The sequence below is a fragment of the Mesitornis unicolor genome, unplaced genomic scaffold (assembly GCF_000695765.1).
Source record: "Mesitornis unicolor isolate BGI_N332 unplaced genomic scaffold, ASM69576v1 scaffold30531, whole genome shotgun sequence".
In the NCBI taxonomy this organism is placed as follows: domain Eukaryota; kingdom Metazoa; phylum Chordata; class Aves; order Mesitornithiformes; family Mesitornithidae; genus Mesitornis; species Mesitornis unicolor.
The window spans coordinates 20431-47066 of NW_010164939.1; the positions used below are offsets into that span (position 1 = coordinate 20431).

Sequence of the window (26636 nt, forward strand, 5' to 3'; positions counted from 1 at the left end):
CCCCCACAAGCCATGTCTCCAGTGCTGTACCTGTGCTTGCTCTGTTGCTATTTTCTCAGCGTTTGTCATGTGTGACAAAAATGCAAGTATGCAAAAATGGTGACAGAACTGGCTCAAAACATCATAGTCATGTAGACAAGCAAACAAGGAAATAAAGCAGAAGCAGGTGAGGTCGTGTGGCCTTCCAGGGATGGGAGACAAGTAGTGAAGGGGAAGTGGAGATCCCGTATCTGCTTTTAGCGTTCCCAGTACAGGAAAGACAGATCAACTGCAGCAAGTTCAGCAGTGGCCAACCAAGATGGGCTGGAGCTCACAGCCTGCGAGGGACTGGGCTTGCTCAGCCTAGAGGATGACTTTAGGGGAACCAGACAGCAGCTTCCAATACCTATGGAGAAGTTACCAAGAAGATGGCTTTTGGCTTGCTACAGTGGTGCATGGTGAGATGATGAGAGACAACTGCCATCAGGCAAAACAAGGGAAATTCAAACTGTGTATAAGGAAAAGCTTTTTGATCGTGAGGGCAATCAAGCAGTGAGGCTGTGCAGTGTCCATCCTTAGAAGTCTTCAAGACAAGACTGGATAAAGTCCTGAGCAGCCTGATCTGATCTCACAGCTGGCCCTGCTTTGAGCTGAATGTTGTTTTAGCAACCTTCTGAAGTCCCTTCTGACCTGAATTATCTTATGATCCTGTGATTGAGACCAGAGGGGACAACCAAGGAAAACTAGCTCTCCCTCTCCCCCACCAATAACCACTGTCCCTTCATGCACTCCATCTGCTACCTTGTAGCAGCCAGTCTCATTTGCCAGACCTTAAAAAGTGGCAGCTCTGGGTGGATCTGACGTATTACACAGGGTGGTGTGAGGAAGTTTTGGTTTTTAGAGAAGACAAAACGATTGAGACCTGTTCCTTTTGCAGTCTGAGATCTCATGAGCTGCTGTGGGGGCCATGCAAACTGGTAACTGCTTTGGGGAGGGAAGGCTTCCAGGATGCTCTAGGAAAAGTGGAGACTTTAACTTCAGGGTCACTTTTGCATTTCAGTGTGTGCCTCCTAGAGATTTCCTCCTGGCAGGACTTAGAGTAGAGCAGGTCACCAAAAGAGAAAAAAAATTGACTTTTTTTTTTTCAGAAGAGAGGAGAATTCAAATTAAAAAAAATCAAATAAAATCAATTGATCTTTTTTTTCCTCCAACTTTAGGAAATGCAGAGCTACTTTCATTAGTATTCTATAGCTAAATGCTTGCTGCTCCTCCTGCCTCAGCAAGAGCTTTCTTGAAAAATATTAATATTTCAGAATTTATAAGTTCCCCTCACTAGCTCTAATCACAGGAATACAAAATCCTCCACTACTCCTGGCCCCAAAGTGCTGTGTAATGTGGCCACACAGTGTTCCACAAGAATCACTACTTTCACCAGGAGAGGGATGTGATCCTTTCTATCCCCAATGTAACACAGCTCAGAAGCATAATGAACAAATATTTGTTACGCATTTAGAGGGTCATATATGAACATTGCTGGAGGTATAATTTATGAAAGAAGTTTATAAAACAGTTGCAAAAATGGCTTTTCTTTGTTCTTAAACACCTCGTTCTTTTTTTCCTGCCCCACGTGTGGAACTGTGACCCCTTTTTTTAACATCTAAGGAGGAAAAGGAGTGATGAGGGAGCCCGGTCCCCCTCATCCCCTGTTTATTATCTTCAAATCAATCCTGGGGTTGGTTCTGCAGAGAAGGGCAGGCGTTTGGTTAAACACAGACTGGGCTGAGTAAACAGGTTGAAAACTCCCTTGGACTTTCTCACTTCCAGCACTGTCAGCTGCCACCAGCGCGGCTCGGTCAGGCTTTGCTTGGCAGGCTGCTCCAGCCAGAGACCTGCTTGGGGTCTGTGTCTGCTCCAAGAGGAGGAGGACCGGGAGGAGGATGACGGGCTTGCAGGTAAGGGGTCGGGCACCTGTGACCCACCAGTGCTGTCTGTGGACACCCCTTCTCTGCTGATACTGATTTTTTTGGTGTTTTGTTTCATTTTAATGTGCCTCTCTTTTGTGGTTCAAAGCTCTTTTGGGATAAAGGATTTTGCTACATTTTGTCTATAAATAAGCTTTTCTTTCCCTCTCCTACTCCTTTGGAAATCATTCTTGGTCGGGCTGTCCCAGCACAGGACCTCTTCATCAGGGGATTTGTCCTTCCCTCACCCTCTGTACGCACCCCTCCTCCCGCCCTGGATGCCAGGGGGGTGTTTCCCCCTCAGCCTATCAAATCAGGCTGGCTACATCTGCCCAGATGTCGCAACCCTGGCCACCACCTTCCCTTGCAGCCCAGGGGAGCAGTGGCTCCATGCTGGGGCAGTTTCTCAGTCCCCCTCACAGGGCACACCGGGGCTCCGGCCATGCCCTCCTCTCTGAGCCCCAGTGGGACAGCCAGTGGGAGCTTTCCCTGCTGCCATCTGCCAGAGCACAGGGGAGTTTGAGGAGAAGGGTGGGATGTGGTGGGTTTATGACTCGTGCATAGGAACACAAGGCTCACAACCCTGAACCTCATCAGCACCTCTTCACGGGGGCCAGCCTCTCTGAAGGGTCCTGTCACCTCATACAGCAAAGTTTCACTGTTCCTCTTCCTTGCCTGTACCTGACACTCCCCAGCTCTCTTTCAGTAGCAGGGCAGCCTTGCCCCTGTACCACTTCAGATGAGCAGCTGATGGCCGCGACAGTATCTTCCATGTCCCCATCTCCAACTTGTTTCTAGCAGACCCTAACACCTCGTTGGTTGGTGTGACTTTGGCTACAGGTTGAGCATGGGTCTGTCCAGGGCTGGCCACAGGAATGGGTTATTTTGTCAGTGCCTCCCCTCTGAGATATCATATACATCCATATCCTGTTATCACCTCTCCCCAGCCAATCTTCTCTTTGCATCTTTCCTCCAAAAGCATTGCTTTTACCCTTCCTCTCCGTTCCTCCTGGAATCTATCCCTCTCTTTCCTCCTCCCCCTAGTGCCCTTGCCCACCTTGGAGCTGGGTAGCCCCTTCCGGAAGGGTCTAGCCGTAGACCATCCCTGGCACTTTCAGAGCAGAGTTTTGGTGGGATGTCAGGAAGACGGCAGCTCCCGCCAAGGATGTTGGCCCTGTGACATCGTGACAGCACCGGGGCAGAGCTCTGCTTTGGTTTTACCCTGCAAGGAGGCTGTGGAGCCCCGTGCAGAGAGTAGTAGACCTGTTCTGCTTGTTGCCCCGAATGCTTATGTCCCTGTTTTTGTGGGTTTGTGTCAGATGCTCCAGTATTGACTGGACTAAGCTGATACAAAGTGCCATGCCTTTTATCGAGAGATGAATGTTGTTTTCCTGTGTTCTGCAGCAGGAGCTGATAGAGAAATGTATTATGCAGTGTTTGAAGAAGGGCCTTAATTATTTTGCAGTCTATGTGTTCAGACTTCAAATGTGTTTTTCCCATGCCTGCTGTCTAATCCGGTGAACAAAAGGTTATGGTTTATAGGTCAGAGCACGATACCCATTGCGAGCGCTCTACTTTGCATCCCAGTTACTCCAATCAATGAGCTTTACTGAATTTTTTATGCTGTGCTGGGCTTTTATCTCTCCCATTTTATTGAAAAACAACAAAACAAAAAACAAAGTGGAGTCAGATGAATTCCTAAGATCCTGTTTGCATAAAAAGCTACAGGATCTCGAACAAAATAATGACAACAGTAATTAAAAGCAGAAGTGAAAACAAAGGACCACAGAGAACTTTTTGTTTTGCAGATAAACCACCTGCCCAATTACCAAAATAGTGCAGTGCCCATCTACCTACCCAACCTGGAGATATCTAGAGCATGGCTAGGAACTGCAGAGGCCAGGAAGAGACCTAGAGAGAGGTCACTTTGGACTAAAATCATGGTGCTATTTCATGGAGAAGGGTTGGCTTCCATCTTTATAGATTTTTTTTCCCCCAAGAAGGATGCTCTGATGCAGGTGCCAGGTGGGCAGAAAGGGGTCATTTCTCCTGGCTTGGGGCCACCCGGTGCAACGCAAACTGTGAGGTACGAGGTGGGCCCAGAGGGTCAGCAATGCGCCGATGCTCCTGCATTGGCATTGGCATGGTCCCCACGTGGTGCTCCAGACACCTGGAGCATGATGACTCTGATGCACATGGGCAGCTGGTGTTGCGCAGCTATTTTTGGCATCTCAAGTAGTGTTTGACACTGACCTCTAAAGGGACGGAGGGGCGAGAAGCCTCTCTGAGGTCTGCCACAGGGAAAGACAAAATAAAACAAATGAATGAGAAAAGCCACACTGAACATCCAGACAACACCTTGGAGCCACAGTCAGGGTGATAAATCACTGGCAGAATGATATCTCCCATCCCACAGCTGCAGTCTTGCTGTCTTTGTTTAGTCAGCTGCTCTATCACCTGATGAGCCTTTCCCCTAAGAAAGGGAATCAGGAGAAGAAAAGGAGACCCGTGGGTTGAAATGGAAACAGATTTAATACAATAATAATAAAAAACCCTAATACTAATACTGATTTAAAGTACACAAAGATATATTCAGCCCATATAGTGGTCAGAAGCTGTGCACTCTCAGCAGTGAGTGCCAGATGTCAAGCATTGCAATCACCACAGCTCCAGCGAAAGTGCAACAGTCACAGCAAACAGGAGAGTAGGGTTTGGGAGCAGAACAATGGGCGAGACCCTTGAGAGTTTCAAACCATCAAGGAAGGGGACTGTCCCCAGCAAACTTTCCAATTTATAATGAGTGAGTGTGATATTTATGGTATGAAATACTTCTGTTGGCCAGCTTGGGTCAGCTGCCCTGGCTTTTGCCCCTCCTAGCTTCTGTACCTGGCTAACTTCGAACTCCTAAAGACCTTGACCACTGTGACAATCTGCACGCTAGGGCTGGCCACGAATTAAAACAAAGTGTCTTATCAACTTTGTTTTCACTGAATTGGGTGCTGCTGCAGTCTTCTCAGAAATGCAGCTTTCCTGAACAGAAAATTGATTCTCTGATTCCATCCCAGTGAAACCAGGACACCTGCCAATGTCTTTTTATCAGCCCTCGATGCGCTTACCTGAGGATTAATTTTTTTTTTCTTGGCGAGGAAGAACTGATTCGACCAAACAATGATGCAGCAGCTTCTGCCCCTGCTCTCAGGATAGCGGGGTGATGTCACCCTCTCCCAAACATCACCTCTACTCTGACTCAGCTCTTCTTCCCCAGACTGCCCAGCCTCCTGTCTCGTTGGGCAATGACCAGCAGCTCTGCAGCCCCCGGTGATGTGCAGCTGAGGAAGGCAGCAGCTCTCCATCCAACCCAGTGGGAAGCTGCCTGCACTTCTGTGCTCAGGAGCCAGCTGCCTGCTCAGGGCTGACGAAGTGCTGTGCAGCACCAGCATGGGCACAGAGCAGCTGCCAGCAAGAGATTCTTGCTGTTGAGTTGGTTTTCTTTCCTTCTCCCATCCCAGCAAGTAGAAGCAAAGGGCTTTGTGGGGATGTGAGTGGGCATGCCAGCTGTGCAGGTCACCAGCCTTTTAGCCTGAAGGATGGGAGATGGATTTCTCATGGCAAAACCTCTCTGCCTTCTTCACCCTCACCCCAGCACCGAGGCAGGACAGCGGGAGCACACGCTGGTTATCAGATATGCAAACCCACCCAAGAACCACAAACTATCCCTTTCCAGCTCTCGACCATTTTGCAGGTGATGCTCAGCAAAGCAGCCTGCATGTTGCATTAACCCTCTCCTTGCTGTGCTAATGGCAGAGCCTGCTGGGTCTTGCTGGCTCTGCCTCCAGAAAATAAGCACACAGCCCCCTCCTCCTCCTCTTGCCCCTTTCCTCCTCTCTTAATCAAGGCTGCCCCCAGGCAAACGCTCCAGCCACCTCTGTGTTGCTGGTAGAGGAGAATGCAGTGCGGAGGTCTTGGTTAATTCTGGAACTGCTGCAGTCCCATCAGATATTGCTGCATTTCCGTTTAAAAGAGGGGAGGGGAGGAAAAAAAAAATAAGAAGGAAAAAAAAAAGAAAGAGATGCTCCAGTACAATACATTTGCCAAGGCTGCTTAGGTGACCTGCTGCTTTGCATATCAATATGCTTCTTGCAGAACCCAGTGGAGAACAGAGTCCCAGCGCTGTACGTTCATTTGTAAGAAGGAGAGAAATATGCTCCCTGGACCGACAGAAATTGAGATGATTTCAGGTTCAGGCTAAGCAGGGCTTCCAGCCAGCCTGGCTCCCCCTGGGAATGGGCTTTCCTTACAGGTCGCTGGAAGGTGCCTGAGGAAAGCACACAGTTTCTCAGGAGGTTTCAGGTTTGCTCTCTGCATGTCTGCTACACCAGGAAATTTCTAGGTGGGCTGCAAATTGCACAAGGCTGAGAACCCCTGGGGGAAACAACCCAGTAATATAATATAAAATAATACAATAAACCAGGTACTGGGGCTTTGTCACTCCACCCTCGTGCCAGACCTCTGCCCCATGGGGTGTCACGCTGGAGGCCCCAGGCAGCTGCTGGGGCACCGCAGCGTTGCAGTGCCGCAGCCACCCTGCTGCAGACAGCGTGTGTGTGTCAGCCAAGCGTTGGGACCCTTGGGCTTTGCCATCCCTGCGCCGCTGTGTGAAGGCAGACAGGTAGATTGCCTACTCTTGCAGCTGATAAAGGGAAGCATTAATATTTAACTCTCTCCCCAGGCCACAGAGCTGAACCATTGATTGCTGTCAAAACACCTCTGCGTTCACGCAGAGTTCAACAGTCACTTCATGCCTTTCTATAGCATCTGAAGGGGCTGTATTTACATTTCTGTCACTGCAAAGCTAAGGTCTCTGTTACATCTGCTTCCCTTGGGTGTCTCTCATTTACTGTGGGGCTTTTCTTAGTGCCACAAGGCACCATAATGTTGGTGTGCAGTTCTTTTTCCTATACATCACCATGTTGTTCTTGAGTCTGACTGTATATGTGATATTCGGCTTATTTCTTATGCCTTCACGGTGCAGAATGTGGTCAATATGTACATGCAGATATAGCAGAAGAGCAAATCCTGTCTGTGCTTCCCATCCCACCACACGGTTAGCTAATGGTGAGAACCCAGGTGTAGTGAAAATGGTCTGTGGCTGCTATACATGAGTAAATCACTTGAGAAAGTCTTAATGCATACAAAGAACCTGCAAAAAAATCATGGGAAGCAGTGGATGGGTTGTCAGGAGATGTTTTGTTAGTGTTTTTAGAATGCTGATGAGTTGTGTGATTTATTTTACAGTATATGTCAGGATTTGGAAATGAACATGTTTCTGAGGATCCACGCTGTCCAGGAGCTTTACCAGAGGGACAGGTACTGAGTTTTTTTTAAAGTGTTTTATTAAAATTACATGGAATAGAGTGAATATCTGTTCCCTGAGCTTCTTTTAATCTTAATGTGTTTCCTTTCTCTCTGCCACCACAAAAGTCTCCAGGAGCCTTCTTTATGCTGGACTGGAATAATAAGATGCCGACAAAAATCAGAATTAAAGATTTCCATTCATATTTTCTATTTTTAAAGTCACTCGTGAGCATCCAAGTTTCACCTAGGAGGTTAAGAGTTGCCTAAATAACCTCTACTTAACATCATTTTTTCCAGAAAGAGTTTGCAATAGAAGTGGCTCAGCCACACTGAGAAGGAAGCCATTGGCTCTGGAATAAACTGGAGCAGAAGTCCAAAGCTTGACAGAGAGACAGGCTCATGCAGGAGAGGCAGCTTTTGGGATTTTTCTAAGAATTGGGTTCAATGAACCTAGCTTATAAGCCTTTGGCAGAAGAGCAGCTTCTTTATAGAGAGGGGACATGAACATCTGTAGTAATAAACCAACAGATTCGTTCTTAAAAATTAAGTAACTTTTGAGCATGTTAGATCAAAATAAATTATGTTGGATCTTTCTGTTTTAAAGAAAGGAATCGTGACCCATGTGACACCAGCCACCCAGTCCTCAGAGGCAAAAATGAAACCCTGAAGAATTAAAACTCTTTCATCTCCTTTACGCTGGTCTCCTTTGCACCAGCACACATTTTGAGGCTGACTCTGCCCTCCCTTGGATGCCCTGTAACCTCTCAGAGAGTGGCCTTTTACTCTCAGTCAATGACATCCATTGGTCCAAGTAAGCTCCTCTCCATCCTCTGTGCAAAGAGGCGAGCAGAATTAAGGCCAAACAGGGAACTTTACCCTTTGCTTTTCCTGGATTTTCCGGCTCTCCCCAGTTCCGATGTTTTATGTGTTGTGTGCCAGTGTGGATAGTAACACACAACACTAGAACACATTAAATACATAGATATGTCCCCTAGGTCTGCACTGCAGTCTATGGTGTGCCCACAGGAAAGAAAAACTGCTGTGCTGGATAAGAGTAACAGCTCAGCTGGTGCAGCATCTTGTTTCAGAGACTGGCTATAGCAGATGGGTGAAGAAAAGATGTAAGAAAGAGGCACCTTAAAACTGGGAGATTGATAGTGGTGGCTGCTGCTCTGAACAGGCATTGGACTGTGGTGGATGTTGGGCATTGGGCTCCTCATGATTTCCCAGAGCAGCACCACTTTCCAGGTGAGGAGATCTCTCCAGCTTCTGGTGGAGGTACCCTCATCTGGACAGACTTTGGACTCAGTGTCAAAAGAGTTAATAGAAAAATCTGAAAATGAGTCAGACAAAAAAATCTTCAGTCCCAGGGGTGGATCTTTTCTCCTCTGCAGTATTTATAAGACTGGCATCTGCAGTAGTGCTGGCTAAGATAAAAATGACAAGGGCTATTGATCCCCCCTGCTTCGCTGCATACCCGTACTGACAAGATGGAGTTTGAGGGCTGGAAGCTACGTGTGCTGTGAGAGCTTTACCTCTTCCTTCTGCCCACCTGTCAGGGCAGTGTTTGATACTGTATGGATGGCTGAGCTGCTCAGCCGCAGCAGGATGACGGAATGCTAAACTAGACCTTGCAGGGGGGAGATGGGATAGCAAATGGTGTATGACTGTCCCACCGGGGTATTTCCTGCAGTTCTTGGATGCCTTTGCTTCTTGCTGATCTCAAACAAATAGATGCTGGCCTACTTAGATCAAAATGTTCATTTTCTGTTCTCTGAAAAGGAAGAATCTGTCCTTCAGTGATGAGCTCACAAGGGCTGCTAAACCTGTGCTAGTCATACCCACAGCTCTGCAAAGGGGAAAATGCCCCCTTTGTACTCCAAAGGAGGACAATCACTGTGCAGAAGCCCTGAGGAAAAGCAAAGGCTCCCACGCAGGTCACTCCCACTCTTGGGCAGCTAACAGCACTGGCAGGAGGAAGCAGCACGCCACCAAAATGCCTGCTCTGGGCATCCCTCCCCTGAGCACAGGGCAGGAGGAAAAGAGGGCATTTAGCGCATAGGAGGGAAGAAGCAAAGCTGCAGCTGCTGCAGGGCTTTATCATCCCTCTGGAAAGCCATGCAGACATGATGCTCTAGGGCAACCCCTCTGAACACTTGGTCTCAGAGAAACTTGTGCCTGCTGCAGTCCTCTGCTGGGGGCTCCAGAGCTAGAACCTGTGCTACTGCCTCTTACACCTTACTTTTCCCTCTCCTCCCATTCAGAATAACCCACAAGTCTGCCCATATGGCCTGTATGCTGAACAGCTCTCGGGATCGGCCTTCACTTGTCCCCGGCCCACGAATAAGCGAAGGTATTGCGATCCCCTGACAGTGGGTGGGTGATGTGGGGTGCTTGGCATGAGCGGCAGGCAGCGATAGAGAGGCTGCCTCTGTGCCACCAGTGCTTTCTGTGAGCCCAGATGCGTGGAGGCAGTGAAGCATGCATCAGAAAACTCCACTGTGTACTGGGAGAGGGGCAAGGGCACAGAACGACAGGAGAGGGAGAGGATGGTCAGATGGGGTGAGTGGGTTATGAAAATGCCGAGAAAGAGAATGACAGGATCGGGGAAAAAATGGTTTTCTGAGTGAAGAGAGGAAAGGAAGGGGACATTCACAGGGGTCAGATGGTTCCAAGGGTGCTGTGTGCTGTGGGATACAACTGCTGCTGTGGGTCTCAGTCCTGATGCTACTACCAAAATGTCACCACTGTGACTGGCACTGGTAAGCACCTGATGGACAGTGTCAAAACCAAGCCTCTGAGCAGGATTCCTCTCCTCCCAAGGGATGGTCCTGCATGCCAGCCAGGGCTGGTGAGGTGCTAGCTGAAGCTGTACCCATTTTGGGGCTGGTCAGGGGTTCAGACCAGCACCAAGCACCCAGCATGCTGCTTACCACCCTGCATTCCCAGTAGTGATGGGATCATCTTGTTCCAGCCAGCAGCAAAACGTCCCGAAGCTCTGTCCTGGTCATCATGCTCCAGCCATGACCAGACTGTAGAAGATGGGTTTCTCATTTTGCTTCTCCCACAGTGGCTTTTCTGTCCCTTTTGTTGTTCGTTCAAATGAAAGGCAAATGCATCATCTGAGCTGCCTTAGCAATGCTCTGCTCTCCAGGCTGGTGCCAGCTCTCAGTGTGCGTGGGAAAGGGATGAATCATTGTTTGCTGCACGTAGATGTCCTTGATGGAAATTTTCCAACTCTCAAGGGAGAGCTCCCTCCTCCCCTCTCCCACCCACCCAAACTGCAACCACCACTGTTAACACATCAAAGGCACTGGCAGCCCTGCCTTGCTCAGTATTTTCCTGATTGCCTCTGCTCTCCTACCTGATTAAAAGCCCAGCTTCTGGCTTGGCTGCACCTGTGCATGGTGTGTGGATGCTGGCCACAGCCATGGGAGCAGTAGGGGTGGCAGAGGCTTCAGCCATGGACACAGTGGGCAGGAAGGAAGGAGAGTGACAGTCCCAGATGGTGATGGAGGCATTGGGGACTTCCTACAGCAGTGGGGAGCTTCACAAAATCACAGAACGTTAGGGATTGGAAGGGACCTCAAAAGATCATCTAGTCCAATCCCCCTGCTGGAGCAGGAACACCTAGATGAGGTTACACAGGAAGGCATCCAGGTGGGTTTTGAACATCTCCAGAGAAGGAAACTCCACAACCTCTCTGGGCAGCCTCATCCCACATAAAACTCTGGTCTTCACTGCATGGGCCTGCTAGTGGTCCAATAGGCATGGCCAGCCAGGCATAGGATGCTACTTTCAGGAATCCATCCAAATTCAGATGCTGCTGTGACTTTCTGTCTCCTGGAAGTTCCGCTGTACTTCCAGTTAGATACTGTGCTCATCCCTGTCTTGCCTGAGCTGCTCTGTAGCTGTGTTTAAATAGCTGGAGTTTTTTCCACCCTGGAGACAGCTTTATTTCAGCCACAGATTAAATAATATATTTTTTTATATACGTACATATGTGTACATATGAGTGTAAACGTGTAATTACAAGTGAACACACATATAGACATTTGCCTACATATAACAGCATATAGTTGTACTTAGAGCCTATAATAAAAAGACATCTCTGGAAGTCTCTGGCTATGAGCTGGTGTCTGATATTTAATAGCTCTTTTGGTCCATTTGCCACCAATGTAAGTGTTATCCATGTCTTCAGGAGCTCAGTCAGCCAGCAGCCACCCAGAGGGTTTAACCTCTTCCCCAGGTTAATCCAAGTCTTTTCCTTCTTTGTAGCTGGTTGTATCGGATCCTACCTTCAGTCTGCCACAAACCCTTCAAACCTCTCAAGGAGGGCCACTTGACACACTACTGGGATGAAGTTGACCCTGACCCCAACCAGGTAACTCTGCTGGAAGGAGCCCTGGTCCTTCCAGGTGGACAGTCAAATACTCAGCTAACCAGGGGTGCAAAGGCACTGAGCTGCATGAGGTCTGAGAAGAGCCGTAGGGAGCTGGGGGTCTGCCCAGCACAGGAGCTGGGTCCTGACTACTACCTGCTGCTCCTCACCTATGGGTCATCCAGGGAAGGACAGCCCTCAATGCGATGCTTGTCACTTCCCAGCATGGCCGCAGTGTCACAAGGTTTGATCTGTGCTATCTAGCATCTCTGTTGGGGTCTCCTGTTGGCCAACTCTCAGGCTGCTCTCTCTTCCTCTTCAATGTTGCCCATCAAAAGCTCATCATGCCCCAGCCCAGCAGACAGGGCAGAAGCATGTCTGTGCCATCCATCCCCTCCTTCCCTGCGCTTTTGGAGAGGCTGCTGGCTGTCAGCCCATTTCTCTGCAGCCCTTGTGGGAAATCAAGCTTCATTCTGGAGAGTCATGCAGAGACACGGCATTTGTCTTACTCTGTTATGGCCTTGCCATCATCTTTAATCATGATTTCTTCCCTGCCAGCCCCAGAACTTGCTAATCTGACTCGCTCCTCCAGCCATTCTCCTCTCAACACCATCTCATGGTCATCAGTTTTCACTCTTCTCAGGTTCTGCCCTTTGATGCCTCATCATAAACTAATTTCCAGTCTCCCAGCAGCCTTGACATTTGTCTAAATATTTTCCCAGTTCTGCTGGAATATGTTTTCCAGACACTGACCAAGGAGCTGTGACAGGCTCAGTTTTACATGCTTTTGGTGCTTCTTCCCAGAAGAAGCTCATCGGTGCTCCAATGACTTCTGTTACCACCTCAACCATACGTGATGCCCTGCATCTATCATTATGTTTATTTATGATTACAGTAATTCCAAGATGCTCAGCTCTTGAGCATCTCAAGCCATTTACATGTAGTATATCTTTTACCAAAGGGAACAGCCACAAAGCTCCTGCCCACTCTCTCTCTCACTGCTTTCAATGGCAATCACCAAACCCAGAAAGGTTATTTCCTAGGAGTAAGTGAGAACCATCTTCCTGCTTTCTCTCTCATCCTCTCTGAAGCAGAGCCAGAGACCAGGTTCAGTTTGTTGGGCAATACTGACATTTCCCTGCAGGGCTTTGTGTTTCACCCGGCTCACTTTGGGAGCTTTACCAATCTTCATCCATCTAAAAGAATGGCCATATGGAGGCACATTATGCAAAACCCATTGAAGTCAGTGGGTGAAAATATCTTTTAACATTGCCCAAAGACAATGGCAGAATTATAAAAGGCACAGGGGACAAAACAGAAAAAAGGACAAAGGTGATGAAAAAATATGGGGTGATATCCGTGCAAGAAATGTTGAAACAGAAGAAATCTCTCCAGGCTGAAACAGAGAAGGCCAAGGGAAGCTACGACTGAGAGGCAGGGAGAAAATTAATACTGATAACAAATATCATGGGGTTTTTGTTAAAAAAGAAAGCATAAACTTTGGAACTGCAGGTGGATTTGAAAAGTGATTGGACAAACCTTCCAAATTTAGCAGAACTTTCACATAGTTCAAATTTTTTGTGAGCAGCAGACACAGACACGTGGTCCCATAAATTTTGTTTTCTTGAGGCGCCAGTCTAAAAACATGTCAAGAACCACCAGATCAGGTAGCTAAAAGCAAGCAAATGTTCTTATGGATGCCTAGAGTCACAGTCACTTTCATCTGGGGTCAAGAGTATCGATGCAGGGGATATATCTGGCAGCTGGCCATGTCAAAATCCTCCTAATTTGGGGTGTTTGGGTTGATCTGCGCTGCACCCCACCCAGTGAGGGGCTCTCAGCCACAACATCTCATTCCCAAGAGCTGCAAAGACCCTTAATATGATAGCAGTGGTAATAAATACTTTGGACTTCTCTGGCACCTTCTGCTTGAGGATCTCAACAGGCTTTGCAAGAAGTAATTAGTGCTGCTCACAGCTCCCACTCACACAGGTAGAGATATTTCTGCTTCTGATGTGGGGAAAATGAGGTAGACAACACAGAAGTGTCATGCTCAGGTCATGGAGGGAGTGAATCATCCAGTGCACAGTGGAGCACAAGACACTGACAATTTGGCTGTGGAAAGCCAGCTCATCTGGATTTCTTTGCTCTCAATAGTGTTGTTAGTGACAGAGACAGTTTTTAAATAGGAATTTTTTTTAACCTTGGCACTACACAGGCCTGCTAATTATATTACAAAATTATGATTAAAAAGAAAAAAACCCCTCTATCAGTCAAAAGAAACCTGTAAACCAAACTAAGCAAGGCAAAGAGGAAAGAGAAAGCTATCTCAGCCAGCAGAGGGCAGGGAAGTAGGAGGGTGAACAAGGGTCTGCATTTTTTTTCAGTTACCATCATTTGTGTTATAGCCACTGGCATCACTTTCTTCATTTTTGTTTGCCACTATCTAGCTGCGATGGAAACCTTTTGAGATCCCGAAAGCCCCACAGAATAAGCTGGACTTCGTGAGTGTAAGTTGGGGGGGCCAGAGCATCTGGGCATCCTTCATCTCTGCTCCCCGTTGGAGGGTAGCAGAGCACATGGGATGCTCAGCATTAGGCTAACAGCCGTGGTTTTGATGTCATTAGGCTTGCAGAGCATCTGTGGGAGGGGAGGACATCCCTGATTTCAACCAACTGACAGTGGACTTGATTTTCTTCATTGCCTTTCGAGGAACTCTTAAAAAAACAAAGCCCCAACCCCCAGCGCTCCGCAATCACTGGGCTGGAAAGCACCAGTTTACATGTATTTTTAAGACAACTTTAATGTATTAAAGAAAAGCCAACATGTTTGGCAAAAGGCCATACATGGAAAGGTTGGTAGCGGTATGGGAAGTGGCCAGAGGGGACGAGCCCTAGAAAGGGGGTGGTTTGAGGGGAGGAAAGGGGCTGGCCCCTGCTGCACTGCCTGCCGCTCACTCTCCATACTTCGGGTTTGCCCGTAGGGACTGCACACCTTGTGCGGTGCTGGTGAGCCCAGAGGACGCAATGGCATCGCTGTCCATATTTTCGTCTGCAACACCTCCATGCTCGACAGGTCAGTGACTGCTACGTCGGAGGCTGGGGCTGCTCTGGGCTGGCTGCCTGTGTGTGTACCTCTGTTACAGCTGTGCTTAAGTACAGCTGCTCCCAGTGTCTCTGTGTTCCTGTGTGCACACACGAAGGTGTTCACCATGTCCATGGCAGGTGTTTGTGAAGAAGATCATGCTCCATGGCCAAGCACTGGGGGCAGAGGTGGGAAGCCACCAAGAAAGAGGAGGAGGGAGCTGGGCATGGGGATGCAGCAAGAGAGGAGGTGTTGGATCCAGGTGCTCTTGTCCCAGGGACCGGAGCTGCTCCTCAGAGGTCAACATGAACACAGTCTCTGATAAGCATCGTTACCCTCTGCAGCGGCTCATGGGGGAAGTCAGTCCTGCTCCCCAGTTTACAATGCCTGATGCACCCATGGCCACAAAGGCAGAGAACTGGCAGAGGTCGGAGGAGATCCTGCTTCCAGACCATGCACATTAAACCTCCCTTCAGCCTCTGCAGAGGCCTGTACCTTGCATTTCATGACCTGCAAATAGCATTTCTGGTGCCAAAGGGGAGACCTCCACCACATTGATCTCCCAGCTCAAAGCTCCCCAGCTGTGGTCATGGTGTGTGCTTGGGGCTTATAGCACCTTGATCTTCCTGTTCTCCTTTTTCTTTAGATGCCTTTATAATTCTGATGGCGACTTCCTAATTGGTGAGTTGATGCTTCAGCTTTTCCTTTCCCCCATGAGGGTCTACCTGGGTTGCCACCTACTTGCCTTTTGTTCCTCCAGAGCCTGGGTCCTAAAGCCAGGATTTGGAGGAGAGTGTTGTCTTCACCCTCATGCCATCCAAATTTAGTGGTCTGGCACCAGCTGGGCTGTTGGGTGATTTGCACCACTCCTGCGCAGCTCAAGGAGCACAGGACTCTGCCAGACCTCAACTTTGTTTTTTAGCAGTGACCCAGCTTCTTTGGCATGGTGTTCAGGGATTGTTTCCCAGTACGCTCCAAATTGGAATTAGGCACACCACAGGCAGAGGTTTTATGGAAAACATAAGCCTCAGGATTTCTGAACAGCTTACAGCTAGATGCCTCCGTTGCTTCAGTCCAAGAGTATTTGACATGGTAGCTTATCTTCCACGCTCTGCCAGCCTCAGGCAACCAGACTGCCACAGTGGTTGGCATATAAAGTGGGTACATGCTGAAAAATATTCTGAGTGGTATCAGAAGTCTGGTATTTGCTTGTATCTTTCTTGACCAAGGGACAGAAATGCCTGTGGGTTGCCAACAGAAACATTTCTCCCATCAAATGGCTATTAAATTGTTCTCACTCACTTCCCTCACTACCATGAATTAAAAGTGCCAGGGCAGGTTTTGTAGAACTGCTAATTTTTTAAGTAAAAATGTGAATTGTAAAAAGTAAAGAAGTAAAAATTTTTTGTTTCTTTAAAACAAAAAAATTTGTTTCCACAGTGCCCCAGCAAGGGAAACTACTCATCACAACCGAGTTTGGGAAGATGCTAGTGGAGCCCAATGAAATCTGTGTCATCCAGGTAAGGGCTGACTGCACCTTGTCTGTGGCTCAGAGCCTGACATTGGAGCAAGCCAGCTCCTACAGTCAGCTGTTTGTGCTTTGTCAGCAAAGTCCTGGGAGAGTCCTGGTGTTTTCCTTTATTTTCCAGCAAGGAATGCGTTTCAGTGTGGAGGTGTTTGGAGAGACCAGAGGCTACATCCTGGAGGTGTACGGGGCACACTTTGAGCTGCCTGACCTGGGACCCATCGGTAACAATCTCTCGCCAGATCTATAGTGCATTTCATAGGGATAGTCAGGAATTGCAAGCCTAAATCCACCCTTTCATCTCCCATGTAGTATATCCTCCCATGCACGTGCTTCTTCACAAAGATGCTTTCCATCCCAGCACTGTTATTCCCAAGCAAAGCAAGTGTCCCACTCCAAAAAATGTAACAGCCCAATCATCCTAAGATTCCCCTTGGATTGAATGGACCATTTCTCTCCCACCTCCTTTTCCATTTTCTCTCTTCCCTTCTGGACTGGGAGTCACCATCTGCTGACTCTGAACCTGTTGCTACCAAATAAACTCAAAAGGCCATCATTTCCAACACCTCTTACTTGCAGATATGGTATAAGCTGGACTAATAGGAGAGAATTTACCCAGTAAAAGGAAAGGCAGATTTCAGAGGCAACAGATACTCTTGAAGCCCTATTTTAGATTTAACCAAGTGTTTTTCTTCTGACCTCTGTTAACAGAGGCACCTTAGAGTTCTAGAGCCTAGGGCGCCTTAGCATTAGAAGCTCTTCCCCTTGAAGAATTAGATATCGGTAAAATGAGCAGCACAGGACTGGGATCAGCAACACATTCACATCTCCATGAGGTGCTGCCAGGGTGAATCTGCCTCACTGAGCACGAGTCTAGCTCTCTTATAAATCACAGATCCTCTCTGCCAGCTGCCTCCTGGTCCATGCAATGTCACAGATCACAAAGACACAGCCTCTTGCTGTCATGACAAAGATAATGAGAGGGTGCACAGCATCCAAAGCTTTGCTGTTCCTGGTGTGATTTCCCAGCCAGCTTTCTGGAGGTGCTCAGTTCAGGTTATTTCACCTTTGTTCTCGCTGGAGTACTTGGCTCCAAACTTTTCCTGCTGCGAAAAACACCTCCTAGTTACTGCTACTAAGAAGTAAAACTTCCCTTACAACAGCTAAAACAATTACAATACTTATCCACTCAGACTGGCATTTTAGGGGTGTTTGTTTTTCATTTTAGGTTGTGTTGGATTTTTTTCCTCACTGGACTGGGCTTGTTTCATAGCTCTCAGTGAGATCTAAAAGACTGGCCATGCTTGAAGTAAGCTGATTCGGTATTACCAATCAGTAATAAGCTTGGTGTGGCCCATCTGCATTTATAGTGCCTTTGCAAACATCTCATGGCCATTGCAAAACTGAAGACAGTCATTCTTGCAGTGGGGAACCAATCCAATTTGCAGTTGTTTAATGGGGCCACGCTCGAGCATCTCTCCCATGTGACGTGCTGGACACATCTCTTTACAGATCAAGCCTACATTGATTTTTCAGCAGCTTTCCTTTCAGCCAGCTGAGGTTACCTGCCTTCATCCACTTGCGCTGTGTGCCTTCTCCACTTCAGTATTTTTGCCCCAGCCTGTCTGTAACAAGTTTTCCCATTAGCTAGCTTCTCAGACACTGTTGGACTGGGTTTGGTTTGGGGTTTTTTTCCAGTCTCCAGAAGGCAGGAATCTTTTATAAGGTTTACTTTCTGGAGAAAAGAAAATGAGTGCACTTGACTATAAACCTTTTCAGGAGGTGGTAATTATAAGAGCTCCTCTTCTCACCACCTACCCACCTTCCCCTCAGAGACCAACATCCTTTGTATTACAGACTTACTTTTTTCTAACTTCACTTTTCACTTGAAAAATGACAGCTGGAGAAAAGCACTGACTGTTAAACCTTAGCAGCAGGTAGTAATGTCTGCATTTTTATCCAAGAATTCAAAACCACTTTGTTGCAATAATACTAATGAGAAGAAGGAGAATGCTTCAGCACCTATATGGTGCTTTGCACTTTGAAAATGCACTCCTCATGTTAACCAACCCCTCAGTATGCTCAGAGTCTGTCTGTATCACTAGTCCTTATTCTATTACTCTTTTTGCAAGCATTCAGAAATGTATTTGTCCCCCTCATGCCATGCCTTGTAACTTCTGCATGGCTGAGTGTCCAGCCAGCAGGATGTCCAAGAACAGAGAGCAATTCACCCTCCCTTTTTTTGCTTAATTCCTAGTTGTTAAATGCCTTGAATTGAGGATGACATACTAATCTTGTTCAGAAGGGACCTGGGAGATATCTGTCTTAGTCACATAAGGAGAGCATGGACTTAAATGCTAGGATGTATTACAAATACCTGCTTAGGGGACCACAAGAAGTACATGACTATTTCAGGTTTCGGGGTGGGCCAACAAGCTGTAAGGTCATTCAAAATGCAGAAGGGCACCTATGAAGCCAGGAAATTGCGCCAGCCCCTCATGTTGCCAGCAGATTGCCCAAAATGCTCTGGCATCTCTCTTCCTCTTGCAGGAGCCAATGGCCTGGCCAACCCTCGTGACTTCTTGGTGCCTGTTGCATGGTTCGAGGACCGCCAAGTGCCAGGGGGCTACACAGTGATCAGCAAGTACCAGGGCAAGCTGTTTGCAGCCCAGCAGGTGAGGAGGTCCCAGGAAACAGGTAATACTGAAGTGCAGTGACTGCTGATACATGACCTGGAATATGCAACTCAGTAGCATAGAGGTAGTCTCAGGAGGTTCTTTTGGGTTAAGTGGAATAGGACTGAGCCCTTGCCTTGTTGAATCATTCATCTTCCCAGTTGAGGCTCCTCAGCCTGGAAAACAACCTGGAAAAAGGTGTTTGTGAAGACTTGGTTAGACCAAAGACTCAATGATGGTCTTTGCCTCACTACTTCCACATTTGTACTGACAGTAGAAAAGAGTAGCTGGACCTGCTGTGAAAAGCCATGGTTTCCTTACCTGAGGGCCAGTGTTGCAGCTGGCCTTGTTCAAGCACTGCCTGGGCACACAAAAGGCCTTAGAGACCGAACCCCGGAGGGAGGGCTGAGGCTCACCACATGGAAATGCTGAGGAAAACCATGTCCTTGCAACGTCAGGCTGTGCCTAAAGGGCCCCGTCCTCCAGGCTGCTGGTGTACCTCTCACCAGCACTAACCCCTTTTTTAATTTGAGAAAGAGCAGCGCCCCACATATGTGCAGGAAGTTGGAAGGTTGTGTATGGTAACTCTCTGTCTCTTTGCTTTGGTAGGAGTTCTCCCCCTTCAATGTTGTAGCCTGGCATGGGAACTACACGCCGTACAAATACCACCTGGAAAAATTCATGGTCATTAATTCTGTTGCTTTTGACCATGCGGTAAGTTCTGGAGCTGGGCAAGGCAGAGCAATGCTGTACGGATACCCTACCATCCAAACTCGCCCTGAGCTCCAGGGGCCTGTTAAAAAATATGTTATGCTCTAAGGAACAGCGTGAAATCTCTTGTGCTGCTTTCCCTGGGCCCAAACCAAAGTCTTGTAGAGAAAGACAAACCTCCTTTGTGGTACAAAGACATAACTGGAGGTCGATCAACTTCTTAAACAGCTTTATGCAGCTTAGCACAGAATTTCTGTGCCCTGGAGGGGAGCTGAAGACTGAAGCCAACACACACTGTGCAATTCAGCAAAAAGACTTTTGCCTCAAATTCTTGCCTTGATTTATTTCTTGCAATTGGACAGACTCCTTCCCCTGGTTCCTCTGAGCCCAGCATTAAAATTTATTCAAAGAGCTGGCAGCTTTCATTGCAATAATTTCTAGATCTTATGGAAAATAACTAAAGCCAAAACTAATGTAAGCAGCTCTTCTAAAAAGGAAACCATCCCAGTGGGAGAAGTGCCCACAGCAATGCCATCTCTTGGCGCTGCTTCTGCAAGTGTGTGTGCAAGGAGACTGGAGCATTTCTAGTGAGACAACCAACAGAGAGTATTGCTTAAACTCCAGAAAAACCTACCAGGAGAAGGATGGGTTTGGGAACAAAGCCCAGAAAATCACTTTACTGCACTAGAGACTTCCAAAATCCTTGAAGCAAGCCACAGCTTCTCTGCGCTTTGTTTGGCCTGTTTGTAAACTGACAGGACTGTGAGGCTGAATGTCTCCAGCAGAATGTTCCTGTCCTCTGTAACCAGCTAAGGCAGAGGTATGGTTTGGTGGTAGGAGGAGTGCTGGGGACTGCTCCTAGCATTATAGTACCCCGTTTTGTGGGGCTATCCCTCCCCTTCATCTATGCCACCAGCTCCTCAGGCATCATTGCTGGGGCAGCAAAGGCTTTCTAATGCTGCCTAAAGGAAGAACCATCTGGTCCCATCTCTTGTCCCCACATGTTCAGCAATGGGACTGAGATATTGGGTGCTGTCACACAGGGTTAGAAGTCTCACCCACACCACCAGGCGCAGACGGTAAAAGTGTTTTGGCAAGGAAGAGGCTGCACCAGGCAGGTTTACTGGCAGGGTGACTCAAGCAGACAGCTCTGAGCCCTGCTCTGTTTCATGGGTTTTGCTTTTTTTATTTCAGGATCCTTCCATCTTCACTGTCCTGACAGCAAAGTCGACCCGTGCTGGAGTGGCATTGGCTGACTTTGTCATATTCCCCCCACGATGGGGGGTAGCTAACAACACCTTCCGGCCACCATACTACCACCGTACGTCTGCTCTTTGTTGGTTGTGCTTGAGTACAGGACTGCAGAAAAAAAAGAAACCCTCCATTTATTTAAGAGTACGCACAGGGAAGAAGCAGTCTGATTTGTTGTCCTTGGCAGAGTTAGAGTCAGCTTCTTGGAGTCAGTCAGTCCTCCTTGGAAAATGAACAAAACCAAAGATGTTCCTATTTAGAGCATGTCAGGAAAACTCAGAGGCGATGGGCTGGTTGTGTCTGCATAGATGGATGCATCTGTACTCCACAGGCTCCCACTGAGACTGGGTGCATATTGAACTCGGCATTGCACAAATGATCAGAAATTGTCTTGTCATCCAGCTCTGAATTGCTTAATATCATTAGAGTACACAGATAATGAACGGGAGAAAGGAAAATACAGTATCACAGGTGGTGAGAAGCACAGAGGGATGCAGAGCTGCCCAAGGCCATCAGAGGGTGAGGTCAGTTACAGCAAAGAAGTGAATTGGCTCTCCTGAGCCCTTCATCAGTGTCTGCATTGTGCACTGTGCACTATCTGCACAGTGATGAGGGTTACTCTGACATTTAAGAAGCGGAGATCAGAAACTGGACTCCTTCTCAAGCGGAGAGATGGTTGATGTTTTTGAGATTCGGTTGCCATCATCAGAGCCAGTTTCTTTTTGGCAGTTTTTTTGTTTCTTCTTGACAGAGCATGACCACATGCTGCATTGAATGGATGCTAGAAATTCAGTTACCCACATGGGAATACCCTTCCAGGGTGGTGATGAAGTAACCACCTCTAGGAGACTGAGTAGGAAAGTTTGTCCATGCTGTACTCCTTCTGTCAACAGCTAAAAGACCTCATGTCAGAAGCTATCAAGGTCACAGTATGATCACATTGAAGTGCTGAGAGGCTTTCTGCACACTTACTAACCACAGTTTAATAGCCAGATCCTCCTGCTACTTAGACATATTTCCAAGCATCTTGTGAGCTGGTAGAATTAGTGGTGCTTGCAAGCACAGTAGACAGCTGTGCTGCCATCTGAGTAAATCCCACAGGCCAAGTCCTGCCCTATTACTCTGCTTTTATTCCCAGTAATGAGCATGACAGGGAAACATGCCTCCTGACTAGCTGGGATAGTGTCACATCTCAGTTATCTCTTTTATTAGACCACGAAAGGTGAGACACACAGTCAGTTTACCATTAAGTTGCTGCTCATCAGCAGAGCTGTGCTAACTTTCCACAGATGGTTTGCGTTGAACAACATGAACCTGTTGCCTTTTCTTCTCAGGCACAGTGGAAAGTCTCTGTTCAGAGAACTTAGGCGCACTCACAGTTTTTGCCTTGCCTTAAATTTGCCCCAAGTATAAATATCACAATGGTAGTCCAAAAATTTGCCTCTAGACTTTTCTTGGTCACCTTTCTACATCTCTGGAGGCTGTGAATTACTCCTTGAGTCTTTGGACCACAAGTTGAAAAATGTGTCTGATACAGCTTTTATTTCATATATTGCATCTGTGTCTGGGAGAGTACTTGTGCAATTCTCATCATGGTGGGACCTAATACCTAATGGCCAATAAGAGATTTTAACTTCCCTCTTACTTGGAGAGGACAGCACTATTTTACCAAGAGGGAATGGAGGCACACATGAGTTCTTGGTTGGGGGGGACTTAGGAAATCTGTGAACAAATAAGAAACTGGACTCAGCTCACAAGTCCTAGTCTGGTTTTCTACTCACCAGCTCACTTTTCCTCAGTAATAGCAGAGGTGCTGTTGCAGATGCATTGGCAACCCGGCTCCTAGGGTCTGTACAGCAGTCTGAGTGTGCCAAGAGCAGTACATGAGCAAGTTCAATGAAAAGCCCATAACAATCCGGTCTTACATGAGATAATGACAACTTGGGATGAAAATTAATAAATGTTTGCATACAAATATAAGCCAGCTCTGCTTTGAGCTAAATTAGTTTTGTTGTTAAACATTTCATACCCTGAATTGTACTTAATGAAGACCAAGCTAGTAGTTAAAAAAGCGATATATAACATAGCTACAGAAATGTGTCCTGGTTTTGCAAAAACTGACCACTAAGCAGAAAGTTGCCATATTGTTTAGTCACATCAGGTCTACTAAAGCTGAAAGTTGTTGAAGTACTTCCCTTACAGGGAGCATAACTCAGTGCTGAATGACTAGATATAGCCATCCTTACCTAAGTTAGTGGGAAATTACTCCATTGGTTTCAGAGGGTCTACTTAAATTATTCTTCCTTGGGAAAAGATGAATTTGGCTCCTTGTCTTTGGGCACACAGTGGCTCTTAAGAAATAAGTAAATTAAAAGCATAAGGTACAGAAGTGCCTGGCTGGATTGGAAGTGGTAGAAGAATATAAACCAAAATTATTTCAAGCTTAGAACCTGGGACAGCAGAGCAGGGTCTCTTGCCACACTGCTGGCCAGTCATTTTGTGCCCATAACACAGGGATGATAATACTGAGCTTTCTTTTCAGCACGTTAAGATCTCTAATCCAAGTCTGTAAATATCAGGTTACATCATGTAGTCCACATGCAATGTGTAGTACTTACACAGCTTGAGGTGGTAGGAAAAGCACAGGTCTAGCAACATCAGTGCATCTTTGTAAGGGAGCTCTCAGTTTCTGAACACAGACAATTAAGAGCAGAATAAAACCTGTACAGCTTTACAAGCATTGCCTATAGGATCCCTGATGTCAGAGGATCTTCCCTGAGGGGATCATCCCTCTCTTCCTAAGCCCTGCTGTGGAACCTCCCCTCCACCACTGCCCGGCCCAGCTTAGCTCACAGGTTTCAAGAAGCCCAGCTGTGACACCTCCCAGTCACACTGCATTGCAACCTCTTCTCTATGCCTCCTGCAGGGAACTGCATGAGCGAGTTCATGGGGCTCATCAAAGGCCACTACGAAGCAAAGGAGGAAGGCTTCCAGCCTGGAGGGGGCAGCTTGCACAGCATGATGACTCCTCACGGGCCGGATGCTGACTGTTTTGAGAAGGCGAGCAAAGCCAAGCTGGAGCCTGAGAGGGTCGCAGAAGGGACCATGGTAAGAAGCCAAGGGAGTCAGTAAGATTTTTGAATAGAGCGTGGCATACTGTAGCTGTGTCATTCTCAGCTTCTGGCTGGCAAGTTGGAAAAGTACTGGGACCAAATTGCTGCAGCACCTACCTCCCTTACCAATCAGCACCAGGAGCTCCGCTGGAGACATGCGATACCAGGCAGCTTTGATCATCTGCCCACATAAATTGTTGCCTGAGCAGGAAGCTGGGAATTTTCATGCAGATTAATTTAATTTTAGTCATAGCCGATGGACAAAGCAGTGAAACCCCTGACTGTCTTCCTTTGTCCGCCCCCTTAAACCTAAAGATGATCATCAACAGACCTTGGACTAGAGCTTTTGTAACAACCTGGCTTTCCTGGGCATGCAGGGAGTCTAAAGTCACTCGTGAGACCTAGTTAATAGCAGTACTGCAATGCCAGCTCAGAAGAGCTTTTTTGCACCTGGACTGATCAAGCTGGAGGCAGAACTTGGCAGTATTGGATCATGCGTGTAAATCCTATTTGTGGTAGAGCAAAGACACTGCCTGGATGCAAACTCTTGCTATCTTGCCCTAACCTACCCTCCCTTTTTCCAACAGGCCTTCATGTTCGAATCGTCCTTCAGTCTGGCCGTCACCAAATGGGGCCTCCAGACCTCCAACCGCCTCGATAAAAACTACTACAAGTGCTGGGAACCTCTGAAAAGCCATTTCAACCCTAAGTGCAAGTAAAGAGAAGTATTTGTTGCTTGTAATACATGAGTGAAGGCAGGGAAATCCAGCATACCTACATCTGCTGGCACAGTCAACTTGGGCAACACAGAGCGCTGCAGCACAGAACGGCATTTCCAGCAGCCACCGAGCCACAGAAATTATCAGCCCTACGCAACTTGGGAATCGCAGTAAAAAACATCACTGTCCTCAGCTTTCAACTATCCTATTAAAGCTTTCCTGGTGACACACTGAAGCTGAAGTACTTGTGTGGCCACTGTGTAGTTGGTATGAATGGTGTACCCTGTGTGGACATGAGGGGCCACCCAGACCCTGCTCACAAGGCCTCCTGAAAATATGACCTGGTGTGTCTTTCACAGGGAGAAGCTAGGGGTCAACAAAGCATTTTATGCTGTTTGTAGGGGAAAAGCATTCCAAACAGAGCTGAATGCTCTAGCAGACCTAAGCCTCCTCTTAGAGGAGGCCACTTCAACCTGCTGATCTGTGGAGGGTTGCCACGGAAAGACTTTATTGTCACAAAAGTAGGCTGACCATAAATTAGAAAATGTTGGAGAATCCAACACTGCTAAGTGAAAGAAAGTTTCCTTTCCAACCCCATGCTCTGGCCATCCTTCAACATTGACTTGTTTGACAGCACTTGACAAATCCTCTCCCTAGTTAAGTGCTGATTTGCAGCACAGCAAATGCAAAAGCGCTTGTCTGGCCAGCGCAGGCATTTGTTTCTGGGAAGGTACCTGGAAGAAAGGTCAAATGCAGACAACACCATGGAGGATCTCAAAAATCATTGGAGTATGCAAGCCTCACCCCCAGGTGGTGAGTTCCACAGGGTGGAGGCAGAAAGCAAAGCCCCAGCTCAGCTGGGAACCAGGAGCACAGCTCAGTCACCCCAAACCTCAGGCCTATGCTTTAGCATGTACCCACGTGAAGCAGTTACTATGCTTGGTGCCATCAGGATCTGTGTTTCTTACTTCCCAATCCTCAGTTTTCCAAAAGAGAAGGAAATGTAGAGCCGCAACACCTAACTTCAGTCAGTTACATCCATCATTGGTTTTGGATCGGCGCCAGATCCTTGGGGAAAACGCAGCATCAACTTTGAGCAAAGTATTACATTATAAAATCTACAGGGAGATGTCTACTCTAAAACAGCCAACTCAGAAAAGGACATTCAGGAGAATCAATTAGCCAGAGAAGTTGATTTAATCAGACTGATCCAGGGATAAACAAGGTCTGAAAGTTTCACAGAGGGAAGGAAAAAGCTTGTTTTCTGTTTGGGATCTGAATTATCAGCCAGTGAACTGCAGGCTTGAGATTCTCTTGCTACAGACTCATCACTGAAGCAGACACAGGTGGTAACACATCAGGCAAGGGTAAAATTCCATGAGGCACGTTCACCCTCCTGCCCTCACTCTACACTTCTGAAGGGAAACTTCTTTTTCCTTCCTATTTGCACCCAGCACCACTGCCTCAAACCACCAATCCCATTTCCAGTGGCAGAGCACATTCATTCCTTGCAAGAAAACAGCTTGGAGACTATTGCAAATAACGAGAGGAAAGTAGGGCAGCCTTTCCCCAAGCACCACACTCAAATCTGCAGGGACATAGCATCAGGCACTCTCATCCGCAAGGAAAGGGCTGTGGCAGGTGCTGCAAGCATCAATCCCAGGCTGGTCTAAAATACCAGAGGCACTGCACTCATCTACAACCCATCCCGAACCATTTGCTCAACTGGCCTGAAACAAATACAGCTGCAAGGGAGAATTTACATGTGTGACAACTCAAGTTCCAATTAGCTGAGGAAATGGGTCCTGGGAGATCAAATTAGTTTGTGGCAGCAGGAAGGTAGTTAATTTAGCATGCTCAGACAAGCAATTACTTCTTTCCC

General features: G+C 47.4%; 1 protein-coding gene across 1 annotated transcript; it reads left to right on the top strand.

The window, feature by feature from the left end:
• The first annotated feature begins 1916 nt into the window (after positions 1–1916).
• HGD (homogentisate 1,2-dioxygenase) lies at positions 1917–24991 on the top strand. The gene is made up of 14 exons (XM_010194479.1): positions 1917–1931; positions 7236–7307; positions 9560–9648; positions 11574–11679; positions 14127–14186; positions 14660–14751; positions 15407–15441; positions 16201–16280; positions 16410–16509; positions 18836–18960; positions 19570–19674; positions 20866–20992; positions 23849–24030; positions 24623–24991. The coding sequence occupies exons 1-14, from the start codon at positions 1917–1919 to the stop codon at positions 24752–24754; spliced, it is 1320 nt and encodes a 439-aa protein (XP_010192781.1). The 3' UTR covers positions 24755–24991.
• The last annotated feature ends 1645 nt before the right edge of the window (positions 24992–26636 follow it).

Excerpts from the sequence above, each read along its gene's own strand:
- HGD (XM_010194479.1), top strand. Across the intron at positions 9,649-11,573 it reads CGGCCCACGAATAAGCGAAG|CTGGTTGTATCGGATCCTAC; the intron begins GTATTGCGATCC and ends CCTTCTTTGTAG. Across the intron at positions 14,187-14,659 it reads ATAAGCTGGACTTCGTGAGT|GGACTGCACACCTTGTGCGG; the intron begins GTAAGTTGGGGG and ends GTTTGCCCGTAG.